This window comes from Leuciscus leuciscus (assembly GCF_965113295.1).
Source record: "Leuciscus leuciscus genome assembly, chromosome: 22".
NCBI classification, from domain to species: domain Eukaryota; kingdom Metazoa; phylum Chordata; class Actinopteri; order Cypriniformes; family Leuciscidae; genus Leuciscus; species Leuciscus leuciscus.
Window position 1 is genome coordinate 16,427,266 of NC_138746.1, and position 14,877 is coordinate 16,442,142.

General features: G+C 37.2%; 2 protein-coding genes across 3 annotated transcripts in view; both read left to right on the top strand.

Moving 5' to 3' along the window:
* The window catches only part of myofl (myoferlin like), a 31,395-nt gene extending 19,043 nt beyond the window's left edge, over positions 1-12,352 (top strand). For both annotated transcript variants that reach the window (XM_082154904.1, XM_082154905.1), the window contains exons 28-53: positions 59-161; positions 893-1,029; positions 1,194-1,358; positions 1,632-1,719; positions 3,506-3,583; positions 3,672-3,853; positions 3,966-4,124; positions 4,402-4,503; positions 4,584-4,745; positions 5,438-5,603; positions 6,844-6,917; positions 7,177-7,275; positions 7,398-7,526; positions 7,966-8,121; positions 8,236-8,327; positions 8,424-8,594; positions 8,708-8,856; positions 9,800-9,939; positions 10,042-10,130; positions 10,210-10,305; positions 10,710-10,851; positions 10,942-11,041; positions 11,228-11,406; positions 11,510-11,619; positions 11,708-11,855; positions 11,960-12,352. In XM_082154904.1, coding sequence (XP_082011030.1) covers positions 59-161; positions 893-1,029; positions 1,194-1,358; positions 1,632-1,719; positions 3,506-3,583; positions 3,672-3,853; positions 3,966-4,124; positions 4,402-4,503; positions 4,584-4,745; positions 5,438-5,603; positions 6,844-6,917; positions 7,177-7,275; positions 7,398-7,526; positions 7,966-8,121; positions 8,236-8,327; positions 8,424-8,594; positions 8,708-8,856; positions 9,800-9,939; positions 10,042-10,130; positions 10,210-10,305; positions 10,710-10,851; positions 10,942-11,041; positions 11,228-11,406; positions 11,510-11,619; positions 11,708-11,855; positions 11,960-11,995 — 3,252 coding nt within the window. In that variant the 3' untranslated portion in view covers positions 11,996-12,352. The remainder of the gene's footprint in view (positions 1-58; positions 162-892; positions 1,030-1,193; positions 1,359-1,631; positions 1,720-3,505; positions 3,584-3,671; positions 3,854-3,965; positions 4,125-4,401; positions 4,504-4,583; positions 4,746-5,437; positions 5,604-6,843; positions 6,918-7,176; positions 7,276-7,397; positions 7,527-7,965; positions 8,122-8,235; positions 8,328-8,423; positions 8,595-8,707; positions 8,857-9,799; positions 9,940-10,041; positions 10,131-10,209; positions 10,306-10,709; positions 10,852-10,941; positions 11,042-11,227; positions 11,407-11,509; positions 11,620-11,707; positions 11,856-11,959) is intronic.
* Positions 12,353-12,849: 497 nt separating this feature from the next.
* The window catches only part of parga (poly (ADP-ribose) glycohydrolase a), a 36,632-nt gene continuing 34,604 nt past the window's right edge, over positions 12,850-14,877 (top strand). The window contains exons 1-3 of the mRNA XM_082154907.1: positions 12,850-13,042; positions 14,046-14,100; positions 14,192-14,866. Of these exons, the coding sequence (XP_082011033.1) occupies positions 14,081-14,100; positions 14,192-14,866 (695 nt within the window). The 5' untranslated portion in view covers positions 12,850-13,042; positions 14,046-14,080. The remainder of the gene's footprint in view (positions 13,043-14,045; positions 14,101-14,191; positions 14,867-14,877) is intronic.

The window sequence follows — 14,877 nt, forward strand, 5'->3', positions numbered from 1 at the left end:
ATCATATTTGGGTAAACTACCACTTGAAGTATTGAATGATGGGATGTGTTCTGTGCAGAATGGAGAGAAGGCCCAGAACCCTGAAGAGATTGAGTGCCCCCCGGGATGGATTTGGGTAGATGACTGGAATTTCGACAGCAACAGGGCAGTTGATGAGAAAGGTCAGGAATTATGACTCCTGGGATTGAAACCATTGCACAATACACATAATGATAAGGTTTGACTGAACAGATGCAGTTTGTGTGTAATGCATACTACCCTTCAAAGGTTTGGGATCAGTAAGTTTTTCTTTGTTAAAGAAATTTATAATGTTTGTTTTTTTCAGCAAGGATGCATTCAATTGATCAAAAGTGTCAGTAAAGACATCTTTGATGTTATAAAAGATTTCTATTTCAAATGAATGCTGTTCTGGTGAAAATTATATTGAAAGAATCCTTAAAAAAATCTACCATGGTTTCCACAAAAATATAAGTAGCACAACTGTTTTCAACATTGATAGCATCAATCAACAGCATATTAGAATGGTTTGTAAAGGATCATGTGACACTGAAGAACATTCAGAAAATTCAGCTTTGAAAAGTGCATTTTTAAATATATTAAAATAAAAAATATTTATTTTAAATTGTAATAATATTTCACAAAATTACTGTTTCTACTGTATTTTTGGCCAAATGAATGCAGCCTTAGTAAGCAAGAAGATACTTCTCACAAAAGCATTAAAAAATCTAATTGACCTTACCCTTTTGAATGGTAATGTACATCAGTCAAATAAATGCTCAAATACGTCACATATTAAATGCCACGCATTATCATGAGTATGCATCAGGTCATGAAGTGTCCCTTAGATGTGGGAGCTGATTCCCGAACTTAACATCTGTTTTTCAATTGTCAGGATGGGAATATGGTGTCACCATTCCTCCTGATGATAAGCCCAGGTCTTGGGTTGCTGCTGAGAAAATGTACCACATCCATCGCAGGAAAAGACTGGTCCGACCTCGCAGGAAGATATCAGACACTCCCACTGTAGAGGTGAGAAAACCTCACTAACGTTACTTTCTGATTTGTAGATTGGCGCTGTTAACTTTCACTGTTGTTTTGTACTGCAACTGAATTTAACTTCTGATTGAGGATTAGTGATAACCATATTAGTCAAATATTGTCCGTAATACGTATAATCACTGTTTTGACAACAGAAGAAAGACTTGGGCGATGGCTGGGAATACTCGTCTCTGATTGGGTGGAAGTTCCACAGGAAGGAGCGTTCCTCAGACACTTTCCGCCGCAGACGCTGGAGGAGGAAAATGGCACCATCTGAGCGCGTGGGCGCATCGGCTATCTTTAACCTGGAAGGGGCTTTGGTTAGTCCATTTCTTGTCTTGAATGACTGTCAGACTGGAAAACAAAAGTAGATGTTTGAAATACGTTTTATTTTGATTACGGGATGACATTTATTTGTCTCTGACACAGGATTAAATGGTATTTCAAGGATTATTGTTTGTTTTTGGACTGTTCCTGTGGTTGTAGTTTGATGTCTGAGAAAGATTACAAATGACAAGACTTATTACATTAAGAACTTAATTTTATAGGATATTGAGCTTTTTAAAAACGTACTTATTTTTCTTTTCTATTAGGGAATAGATGAGGACGAGAAAGGAAGCAAAAATGACACGGCTAAAATCTTTGGTGCCAACACACCCACTGTGTTTTGCAGATTTGACAGTGAGTAATGTTTATACATGCCTGCTGATTAAAGGACTCTTTCTAAATTGCTTACACTGATTATATCTCTGAGACTAACACACCCCTCTACTTCCCGACAATATGCAAAAAAACAAAACTACAACAAGAAAAGATAGGGAGCCAATAGAAATCCTGAACGGTGCTGATTAATGGAATTTGAATTGAAAATTAACTAGAAAGAGGAAGCACCAAACACCTCGCTGTGCTGCATGGCAGAATTTCCATGGAAACTATTTCAGTGTTTTAAATAGTTACAACAACTTTCACAAGGTCGGGGTTGATGATATATATATTTTTTTTTTTTTTTTTAAGTCTCTTATGCTCACCAAGGCTGCATTTATTTCATTAAACAATTCCACAAGTAATTTATTCCTGTGATAGCAAAGCTGTATTAGTCTTCAGTGTCACATGATCCTTCAGAAGTCATTCTAATATGCTGATTTGCTGCTCAAGAAACATTTCTTATTTTTTTCTAAACAGTTTTTTATTTGCAGCTTTTTGTTGGAAATCATAAAACGTTTTTATGTGGATTCTTGGAAAGTTCAAAAGAAAAGCATTTATTTGAAATAGGAATCTTTTGTAACAGAATTTTTTTTACTGTCACTTTTGGGGCCCTATTTTAACGATCTAAGCACATGGTCTAAAGCGCATGGCACAAGTTCACTTAGTTCGAATCCACTTTTGCTAGCATGGTCTAAAAGGGTTGTCCCTATTCTCATAATGAGTAATGGGTGTGTTTTGGGATTTACGTGCGTTAAACCAATCAGAGTCTCATCTCCCATTCCCTTTAAATGCCAGTTACGCTCGCACCATGGCAGATTCGCTATTTAAATGACGGAATTTGATAGTGGAAAGACCGAACGCGCCTCCAGAGCACAAACGGAACTGCTCGTGCGCGAGGTAAAAGTGCGCAAGCAGACCATCTACGGGACAAGCCAGATTCCACCATATCTTTATGTACACAATAATAATCTTTTACATTGTAATCCTTTTATTTTAAATATTTGGCATGTTTGTGTGCTGCTGCGCGTCCCTGTGTGTGTAATAAGCAGAGTGTACGCGTTGTGACCCGCCTATAGGCGCACATTACTAACGCCCTGATTAAATAACAAAAATATATATATATTGCACCATTGACTGTAGAGTTTCAGTTGGTCAATGGCGCAGTCTATTTCTGTTTCCTCAAAATAGCAACGCGCCAACAATGCTCCAGAACACCTCGTTTTCAGACCAGCACGCCCATGGGCGCACAAATGGGCGCAAATGCATTTGCTATTTAAACAATGTGGCACAGCACAGGACGTGAAAATGATAACTGCGTCGGACTGAAATTAGCAAAAAACACCTGTGTTGCGCTTGGCGCTGCATTGCGCCGGGTGTAAGATAGGGCCCTAGATCTATTTAACTCATCCTTGCTGAATAAAAGTTTGTTTTGTTTTTTTATCATAATCTTAATGACCCCAAACTTTTGAAAGGCAGTGTATGTCAAATAGTTTTGATATGTCAAAAACTTTACATTGTGATAAAAACTTAATTGGAAAACAAACATCATTTCCTCTCCGTTGATTATACAGATTGGAATAATAATAAAAAATAATTTTTTTTTTTAATTTTTTCCCCATTATTTATTACAATTGCTACTTTATTGCTACATTATGCTATATTTATTTCCTTTTATTTCACAATTGTGACATTATACACCCATAAAAAAAAATGTCACCCAAATAAACAGATTTTTCACCCAAATCTCCATGTGTCTCTACAGAGTCATTCACCTACCATCTCAGAGTCTACGTCTATCAAGCCAGGAACCTTCTTCCTATGGACAAAGACAGCTTTTCTGGTGAGGGATTTTTCCACCTCACTAAGGTTATGCACATGTGTTTTTAATAGATGATAGCTGACTGATCCTTTGCATGGTGTTTTCACAGATCCCTACGTGCATGTGTCTTTCTTACATTTAAGCAAGACCACAGAGATTGTTAAGTCCACCCTCAACCCCACATGGGACCAAACCCTCATTTTTGATGACATTGAAATCTATGGAGACCCTCAGACCATCGTTCATAACCAACCCAGTATTGTTCTGGAAGTTTATGATAGTGACCAAGTGGTATGACTCTCTGTTAATACAAACTCAGGTCTGCATGGAATTTGCAAAAAGTACTGCTGACCCTTGAATGATTTCAATGATGATTTGATCTTGATCCATGGATGTGTTGCAGGGGAAGGATGAAGCTATGGGCAGGTGCACGTGTCCTCCAGTAGTGAAACTAAACCCAGCCACCCCATTAATACCTAAACTCCTTTGGTTCCCTGTCACCATGAAGGGACGAAATGCAGGAGAAATACTGGTAGCAGCTGAGCTCTTGCTTAAAGATAAGGTTGTTTTAATTCTTATTTGTTATTATTTTTCTTCCACTACCCATACATTATTAATTTATTATGAACACACACACACACACACACACACACACACACACACATACACACATATATATATTATTATATATATACATGCTTTTAATAATCAGACTACTCACCGTCATCTGTCCTCAAATACAGTTAAATACGGTTTGTATCATATTTGTTGGCATGTCATCTTAACCACACCACCATTATGATTTGCTTATCCGCTATGCTGTTCATTGTCGACCTCAGGCAAATGACGTTAACCTGCCCCTGGTCCCACCTCGAAGAAGTGAGAATCTGTACATGGTTCCTCAGGGGATCAGGCCTGTGGTGCAGCTCACTGCAATTGAGGTAATGCAGTCATCCTTATGAATAATGTGCTTAAACCAAACAAAATTGCTGCCAGTGTGTCATCCTGTCTGTTTTGACAGATCCTAGCCTGGGGTTTAAGAAACATGAAGGCATATCAGTTGGCTACAGTGTCTTCCCCCAGCCTTATAGTTGAATGTGGAGGGCAGATTGTTCAGACTGCCATCATTAAGAACATCAAGAAAAATCCCAACTTCCCTGGATCTATCCTGTTCCTCAAAGTGGTACAGTACCTCCTAAAATATAAGAAATAGCTTTTGCTAACCTACAAAAATGAAACTGTGCTGTTGAAATGTCTGTTTATACAAATCAAAGGATCCAGCATCATCTCTCATGAACAAACTAAGGCTTCGATATTGCTCTTTTTAATGGTTAGAGATTGAAACAAACTCTAGTGTTGAACTTTGATGCGTAACTCATCCCACACTTTTTTTGCTGAGGACATAAAAGTAAACACAAATGATGAGGCTTGTTGAGTACAGATCTCTACATTTCAGATTATATTTACAAATGAAAACATGGGAATATGACTTTAGGGACACTTTAGAGTGGGCTCTTTTGACATAGGTCAGTAAGCGACCATCCAGAACACCTTAACAACCACCTAGCAAGGCCCTAGCAACTACCCAGAACACTGTAGAAATCCAGAACAGTGGCAGTGAGTTTTGCATGAGCAAGCATTTTCTTTAGAAAATGCTACAATCTTGTTTTTAAAAGACCATGTGCTGCACTGCTTCCAAATTTAATTATGTTTTTGATCCTAATACATACAGTGAAAATAAAAATATAAAAATCATTACCAAGTAGTTGTGTTTGTAAATGAAGCTTTGTTGGTTTTGAACAAGCAGAACCATAACAAATGAAGCTTTGTTGTTTTTGAAGAAGCAGAATCCTAACAATGTCTCTCTCTCTTCAGCTTCTTCCTAAAGATGAGATGTACACTCCACCCATTGTGCTCAAAGTTATTGACCACAGGCCCTTTGGTCGGAAACCAGTGGTTGGACAGTGTACTATAAACTCCCTAGAGGAGTTCAGATGTGATCCTAACACAGGCACCACCGAGGTGGCTATGTCTGCCAAGGGTAACATTTTTCTAGAATAATTTTTTTATTAATTGAAATAATGAATTAATATAAATATAAATCAACATAAATCATATAATACATTTTTATATATGTACATAAAATAAAATAAATACAATTACTGTACTCTGCACAACGACAATACATTTCTAATATCTATCAATCTAATCAAGAGTAGTGTATAAATCTATATATTTTTTGTTTTGATAATGTTCTTTATGTCAGTTGGTTTTCAGGATAACACATTAGTTTAGGGTCCAATTTTCACTATTAACTAGTTGCTTATTAGCATGCATATTACTAGGATATTGGCTGTTTATTAGTACTTATAAAGCACATATTAAAGGGGTGGTTGAATATGATTTCACTTTTCCAACTTTAGTTAGTGTGTAATGTTGCTGTTTGAGCATAAACAACATCTGCAAAGTTACAACGCTCAAAGTTTAAGGCAAAGGGAGATATTTTCTTTTAAAGAAATCGCTTTTTAAGGGCTACAACAAACGGCTGATAGGGACCACACAACATTCCTCCCGGGTTAGTGACATCATGAACCCTAAAATGTACAAAAACCCCGCCCCCGGAACATGATGTATAGATTTATCAAGACAGAATATGCTAATCAATGACTATAAGATAACTACACATAAGCTGCACAAATTCACCTACTAACCATTCAGAAATGTTGTCTACATGTTGTCACTTCTTCTTGAGTTTCTCCATCTTTCAGACTTCGGTTTGAACATAAAAGGAATTTTAATTTTGAAATTTTCAGTGCATGTCTGTGTGAGGTAAAAGGACACAAGCTGTTGTAGCTCCGCCCCCTGTGCTGGGAGCAGCAGCTCATTTGCATTTAAAGGGACAAACTCAAAAACGGTGTGTTTTTGCTTTCCCTCAAAAAGTGACAACTTTAACATGCTATTTAAAAATATCTGTGGGGTATTTTGAGCTAAAACTTCACATACACACTCTGTGGACATCAAAGACTTATTTTACATCTTGTGAAAAGGGCATTATACCACCCCTTTAATGCCTTATTCTGCATCACCACATTCTACATCCCTAATCCTACCCAATACCTAAACTTAACAACTATCTCACTAACTTTTAAGCAGTAATAAGGAGTTTGAGGCAAAACTCAGTTAATAGTTAGTTAATAGTGAGAATGGGACCCAAATCTAAAGTGTGACCGTTTTCAGTCTCAGTTATACTGTAATTATTTCATGTATAATTTCTGTCTCAGTGGCTATGATGTCAGCAGCTCCCAGAGATGTCATTATTGATATGGGAGACAGAAAGCCCAGCCCTTCAAAACAGGTACAGTGAACATATATGAATTTTGTCCTCAGAATAATTTCATTTATTTGTAAACTTTATAATAATTAGTTTACATCTCCTTTCCCTTTGCTACCCATTCAGGATTTTCCCACTGCCTGCAGAAAGGCAAATAAATAGCATTCTCTCATTATATAACAGTCTGGAAACTATGTTGTTATGGTGCAAAATAGCTGCAGACAGATTGTTACAGCATCTTGAACAGGCAAACTCACACCTTTTGTTCCACAATCTATTGTAGGAAGAGGACACAGTGGACTGGTGGAGTAAATTCTATGCCTCCATTAACGAGCATGAAAAGTGTGGCCCTTATCTCCAGAAGGGATATGACACTTTAACTGTGAGTTAACTTGCCCGCTCTTACCATCCTGTTTGGATGTTTGCATCCTGCTTATGTTTCAAAGATAAGGAATGACTATTGTTTTGTGACTGAACAACGTTAAAAGTATGTGTTTGTTTCAGGTCTATGACACTGAGCTTGAGTCAGTCCCAGAATTCAGAGGGCTTACAGACTTCTGCAATACATTTAAATTGCAGAGGGGTAAAATGGAGGATGATGAGGAAGACCCCTCTGTAGTGGGAGAGTTCAAGGCAAGTCTGTGCCAGTCAGTGATTCACAGAGCTTTTTTTTTACTTTTGGAGTGATCGGCTTTTCATAAAGGGTGGCGGTTTCCTCGTCATTAAATAGCTTGGCTGCTTAAACAAAGGTTGTTAGTTCAGTCCAAGTAGGGGAGACTTTTAAAGGCTATTTCAAACCTGCCCTGTTCAAACACTATTGTGAAATTGTGTAAGGCTTATAATAACTTAACTGTTCACCTACTGGTGTAAAGTATCATGCAATAATGAAAACATTTTAAAAGCATGTTTTCAAATTCTGGGATTCTGGACACTCTAAACAGTGAGAAAAGTGGGTAAAAGATCTTGACCAAAAAAAGTAAGAGTAGTTGTAAGAGTATGAATTATATTAGGCTGCCATCTAGTGGTAGACATCGGACTAACCAAGATCATTTTACTTGATCTGCATTCGCAGGGGTCGTTTCGAGTGTATCCCTTGTCAGATGACCCAAATGTCTCAGACCCACCTCGGCAGTTTAGGGAGCTGCCTGAGAGCTGTCCTCAGGAGTGCCTGGTCAGAATCTACATCATACGCTGCATTGACTTGCAGCCTAAAGACAACAATGGCATGGTGAGTATTGTAGCCAATTCACAAGTAAAAGATTTTGATGGTTCAGTAAGCATCACATTTTACATCTTTTGACTGGTGAATTTTTTCTCATATACTTATTCTTTCTTTCTGAAGTGTGATCCTTACATAAAGATTTCTCTGGGAAAGAAAATGATTGATGACAGAGATCACTACAAACCAAATACTCTAAACCCAGATTTTGGAAGGTGAGAATATAAATAGTGAAGCATTTACATACATGTAATTGTGTATTTCTGATTTTTCCTTTTTTTTCTTTAAACAATTTTTATATATGTTCACAGAGTATTTGAGCTAAACTGCTACATTCCACAAGATAAGGACTTGAAGATTTCCATCTATGATTATGATCTGCTCAGCTCTGATGAGAAGGTTGGGGAAACCGTCATAGACCTTGAGAATCGACTTCTTTCTCGGTTTGGCTCACATTGTGGAATCCCAAAATCTTACTGTGTGTAAGTGGTTATTTTACTAGCGGCCACTTTTTTCATAATAGTTTTAAAGTCCCATAACCTATTACTAGACATATTCATGTACTCAGTGCTATTTGAAATACTATATGTAAAAGATCTGGGGTGAACCAGTGGAGGGACCAGATCAAACCATCTCAGATGCTACAGAATCTGGCCAGGATGAGAGGAATTCCTGCTCCTCATATTGCAGATGATGGCAGTTTCGTGTCTTTTGGAGGACGAGAGTACAGGCTAGATGAACTGGGTATGCTCATTCAAACCATTAGACCTTTTCTGGACCTCAACATCATGTACATAAACTACTGTTCAAAAGTAAAAAAAACTTAGCAAGGATGCATTAAATCTACCAAAAGTGACAGTAAAGACATTTATAATGTAAAAAAAGATTTCTATTTCAAAAGAAATGTTCATCAAATAATCCTGAAAAAAAATATGTATCATGGTTTACACATAATGTTAGGACAACTGTTTTCAACACTGTAATAATCAGAAATGTTTCTTGTGTACCAAATCAGCATATTAGAATGATTTAGGATCATGTGACACTGAAGACTGGATTAATGGTTACTGAAAATTCAGCTTTGGCATCACCGGAATAAATTACATTTTAACACAGAATGACAATGAAACAGAATTGAATAGAGCAGGAACGCTACACAAATACCACAAGCATTAATGTGGAACACTGTACTGAGGAAACTGAGGGCTTAAATAAACAGGGAATGATAATCAAAGAAACAAGAATTAGGTGTGCAATGAAATTAATGAATGAGAACACAGGCAAAACAGTGACAGGGAAAACCATGACAAAAGCTGCTTTTCCACCATCGGGTTGAACTATTCTTCTCCGTTATCAGCACTAGAGTGGAAAATGAAATCATATCCTTACCGGCTATGGAATGGAACGGTTAAACAAAGAGAACGGTTTGGCCCGATGGTGGAAAAGTGGCTATGGAAACGAAACAGAACATGACTATAAACTATGAAACTAAACAAGACATGAACTTAAAAAACCCTTTATGGTAGTAAATAAAGATACAACATGTTGTTACTACAGTTTTACCTGATTCAGCACAAATGTACATGATGTATATTGCATTTCTACTTTGGTGTGGAACTTACAGCACCATTATTGCTAAATAAGCATTTTATGATGACAAGACGAATTAATATTCCTTTGCTTATAGAGGCCAATAAAATCATCCACCAACACCTGGGTCCACCTAAGGAGCGAATCTGCTTGCATGTGTTGAGAAGGCAAGGCCTCGTTCCAGAGCATGTGGAGACCAGGACCCTGTACAGCTCCTACCAGCCCACTCTCTCTCAAGTCAGTCCCCACATCCCCAGATTTTATAATACATACTCAACTTTGTAGTGATTTTATCCAGATGTACCGTCTGTGTCACTCCTGTTTATTTTGTCTTTGCAGGGCAAAATCCATATGTGGGTTGAAATATTCCCCAAAAACCTTGGTATTCCAGGACCTGTTTGTGTCATCACTCCTCGCAAACCTAAAAAGTACCATCTTATCTTCCTCACATCTAGTAAAACTACTGTGTTTGTTTTTGCTGTTCTAATGCGTCCCTTTTCACTGAAGGTATTTACTGCGAGCCATCATTTGGAATACAACTGAAGTCATCCTGGATGAAACCAGCATCACAGGAGAAAACATGAGTGACATCTATGTGAAAGGGTAATAGGTTGATGATAATATTAGCATAATCATTTTGGAGTAAGTAATTTATACTGTGTATGTAATCACTGTGATTAATTAATACACTGCCATTCAAAAGAAAAGAAGACTTTTATTCAACAAGGATTCGTTAAATTGATCAAACGTAAAAGTAAAGACATTTATATTGTTACAAAATATTCGTTCCTTTGATTTTTCTATTCCTACAAAAATGTATCACGGTTTTCAAAACAATATTGAGCAGCACAATTGTCCAAATCAAAACATTTTAATGATTTCTGAACGATCATGTGACACTGAATAATGGCTGCTTAAAAAATCAGGTTTACCATCATTTTTTTTTAAATATAATAAAATAGAAAACAGCTCATTTATTTATAATTATTATTATATGTATTTAATAGGTGGATGCCAGGTATGGAGGAGGACAAGCAGAAAACTGACGTCCATTACAGGTCTCTAGATGGAGATGGAAATTTCAACTGGAGATTTGTCTTTGGCTTTGATTATTTGCCAGCAGAACAGTTGTGTCTTGTGTCTTCAAAGGTTAGCGGTTTGAAAAAGTGTAACTAAATTTTATATGAAGTGTTTTCATTCATTGATGGTAACAATGAACCCTGGTTTTTTCATTTCCAGGAACACTTCTGGAGTCTTGACAAAACCGAGTTCAGGATCCCTCCTAAACTGATCATTCAAATCTGGGACAATGACAAATTCTCCCTGGATGATTACTTAGGTGAATGCTCTTATTCAAATCTACATATGTACCCGCCAGACGTGGGTTAATCTTTCTCTTTCTCTTTTTGGAGTGTATGCATTATTTTGGGTTTCTTTAGAAATGTTGATGGTAAGTTTGATGTTTTTGGGAATTGGTATATCATCTGTTGGATCAGATTTTTGATATCACTGCTTTCTTAAACAGGCACGGTGGAGCTGGATATGCTTCACCTAATCCCTCCAGCTAAGACCCCTGAAAAGTGCTCTCTAAGCATGCTAACACAAACAGGCAAGAACCTCACACCTACATCACTCTTCTCCCAGAAGTCAGTGAGAGGCTGGTGGCCTTGTGCCATGGAGGAAAATGGCAAAAAAATCCTGGCTGTGAGTGAAGCTTATAAGCATATGGATAAAAATAATATATATGACATGTTGCATACTGTATGCACGGTACAAACAGTAAAGACCGTTCTCTTTGTGGCATTAGGGTAAAGTGGAGATGACTTTGGAAGTGGTGGAAGCGAACGAGGCAGACGAGAGGCCAGCTGGGAAAGGAAGAGATGAACCCAACATGAACCCCAAACTAGATCCTCCAAAGTATGAGAATATCAGTGTTTGGTCATTCAGTATCATGTTTATTTTAGATAATGTGAGTAATACTTTATTCTGTAATATATGTACACAGCCGTCCAGATACGTCCTTCTTTTGGTTCACAAATCCATGCAAGACCATGAAGTTCATCATATGGCGCAGATTCAAATGGGTCTTCATTGGACTCATTATTCTAATACTGGTGATCCTGTTTATTGGAATCCTCTTATATTCCTTCCCTGTAAGTCTTTATCAAATATTATCATTAGTAAATGAGCAAATTTTCTTTTTCTCAAAGTAACTAAGTGATTTGCATTTTCTAAATCTGCCCTTTTATTCTTGCAGAACTACATTTCCATGAAAATCGTGAAGCCGTTTTGAATGGAAAATTTCTAGATATTGGCACAGCAACTTACAGTGGGAAACAGTCAATGGAGAACCAGTATAAATGTTATTTTTATGTATTTTTCTCTATTTTTATGTCTAAAAATACTTGAAGCTATAACATACTCCAAGTGCTATACTTTTAAATCTTTTTTGTAGACAACACTGGGTTGGCAGATTACAATGCTGCTAGAAGTTGCACTATATTTGTTTGATTTCCCTACTATGTTCTTTTTTATATATTCATAAAAGTTTATTAGAGTAATTATGGGATTTATACAGTGCATTGTAGAACTTGCCATTCTGTATCTGCTCCTTTGTTGTTCATTATTCATTAAACAATTATTTCTTGTATTCTTTTATGTTGTGTTCAGATACCAAACATGATATTATTAGTATATGATACATGATATAATTAGTAATTGCATTGATAATACACAATTTGTAATAATTAATTTGCATGAAAAAAAAAAAAAACTATCTTTTCACCCCACAAATAATTACTTAAGGTGGTGCTTAGAAAACACTGATTATGTCATGTCAACCTCAGGAGAATAAACTCTTATTTTCTGTTTGAAAAGTAGCTACTTTTCTTGTAACGGAAGGGGGCGCGCTACGGCCCGAAGAAACCGTGACGGACTGTCTTTCATTCAGAGTTGTTATATAATTTTTGACCCACCAAGTTTATTTTGCTATTAAAAAAATAAAAAATATATGACATTGAAATAAAAATATAGCTTACATAAATGAAAAAGATACAGAGACTAGGAAACCGGCTCCTCTTGAACTTTGAATAAAGAAAACGCTTTCCTTCAATCACGTGACAAGAATCTACCCAATCAGCAGTCAACTTTACGACCCGGAACTGAACTGATGCCTCCTTCACCAGTCCAGTTTAATTCTATATTTCAGTGTGTCTTTCTGTCTTGTATAGTGTGATAAAAGCAGCAAACTTTTGCATAGGTGCAATTGTCCTGTCTGGTGGAAAAGAGCTCGAATATGTGTGCAACAGCGATACGAAGACAAAGCTGAAAAAGAGTGCAAGTATGATTGTTTAATGCGTGATCAAAGCGAACAGTCTGACAGTAAACCAGCCTGTCTAATATACAAATTTTAGCTTGAAGTACTGAAGCAGTATTGCTGTTTTTCTAGCAATAATGATGGCGGCTACTTATAATGTATTAAAAATATGTGCTGTTGATTTGAAGGCTTTAGGTATCTGATAGACGGGTGCGTGTTTTAGCTTTTATTACAGTTATTGGTGTTATTATGATGATATTATTACATATATCCATGGATCTAATAGATGCAAACTATAGTAAGATTGTTTTCCAGGCTGATATATTAACCTATAAATCCATACAAACACTGACCTGCCTTTTGTTATCACTCAGCTAGCTTAGCCATTCACAACAACAGAATAAGCCCGATGATTATGAACCTTATTTATATACATATAGCTGCTACTGTTTAAAGCAACCCAGTATGTCATCTGCACTAATCTAGCAGTTAATAGCATATAATGTTGAATATAATAGCGATGTAATTGTTAATATCAGGCTTTTTCAACTAGGGCTGCTTTATAATCACACACACACACACACACACACACACACACACACACACACACACACACACACACACACACACACACACACACACACACACACACACACACACACACACACACACACACACACACACACAAAATCATATAATCACGTTGTCACGATTATTTTTCACAATTATGAGTGGGTGATATTTGGCTGGGTATAAGGTTGCCATGACATAAAAATGTTAGATACCATTGAGTCTTTAAAAAAATTCGAGACCACAGCATATAGCCTACTAAAAACATACATAAACTGTAATTTAGCCTGCTTCACTTTTTACAGTAACTCCAGTAAACTGCCATTCAAAATGTCAGCTTTCTTGTTTTTCATCAATCCTTTCATTATTTTGGTTTATCAGTTGGCTTTTCTTCAGTAGGTCTGACTGTAACTATAACTTTTATTTTCAGTTCTAAGTTTCAGTTTTCTTTTTACAGCAAGTAGTTTGGCTGGAAGTGTGCTTGCAGTGAATATGGATGCAGAACTGAACCGGTAAGTTGGTTTTATTTTTCTGTTTTTTAATAGTAAAAAAAAATAAAAAAAAAACTAAGTCTAAAGCATTTTTATCTGTTTCCTTTGACAGCTGTGAGGGGGGCGATGTAACAAAGTCTGAGGGTACAGAAAGTGATCTTACCGAGGCCGTAGGGCGTGAAATAGAGGAAAGTGGTCCAGCAGCTGTGAGTGAAATTGATAAGCTGTGTGAATTAAGAAAATGTAAGGACCAGAATGATGATCCGGAGGACGAGATACAGTCCCCTTTGCCAAACTGTGGCATGGACTCAAAGGCCATCGCTTGTAGAGATGCCAGCAGTAGTAATGATGCAAGCGGTCTGACGAAGCCAAGCAATGGAGAACAGGCATTTGAATCAAACCCACCAGATGCCAACCTGGGCAAGCCGACTTGCATGTCTACAGAGAGCACAGAGACAAACCTGACCTTATCCGTAAATGCAAGTGACACACCTAGCGTAGATGTGAATATGAGTCCAACATGCGAAGCGCCTCTGCCCAGCAATTCTGAGGAAAATGCTTCTGACTGCTCTCACTTGCAAGAGTCCCATTCAGAAGTTGGCCCAGTAGAGGAGCCCAAACCCCCAATCCCCAGTCCAGAAGCTGTAGAGAATGTCACAAACGAATCTGAAGTGACACCCATGGAAACGGATGATACAGAGGGGCAAAACTCTGGTGCTGGTGCTTTTGTTCCTGAAAATGTTGATAAGCTTGAGCCTGAAAGTAACCAGGCGTCTTCTTCAGAAAGGTATTGTGATT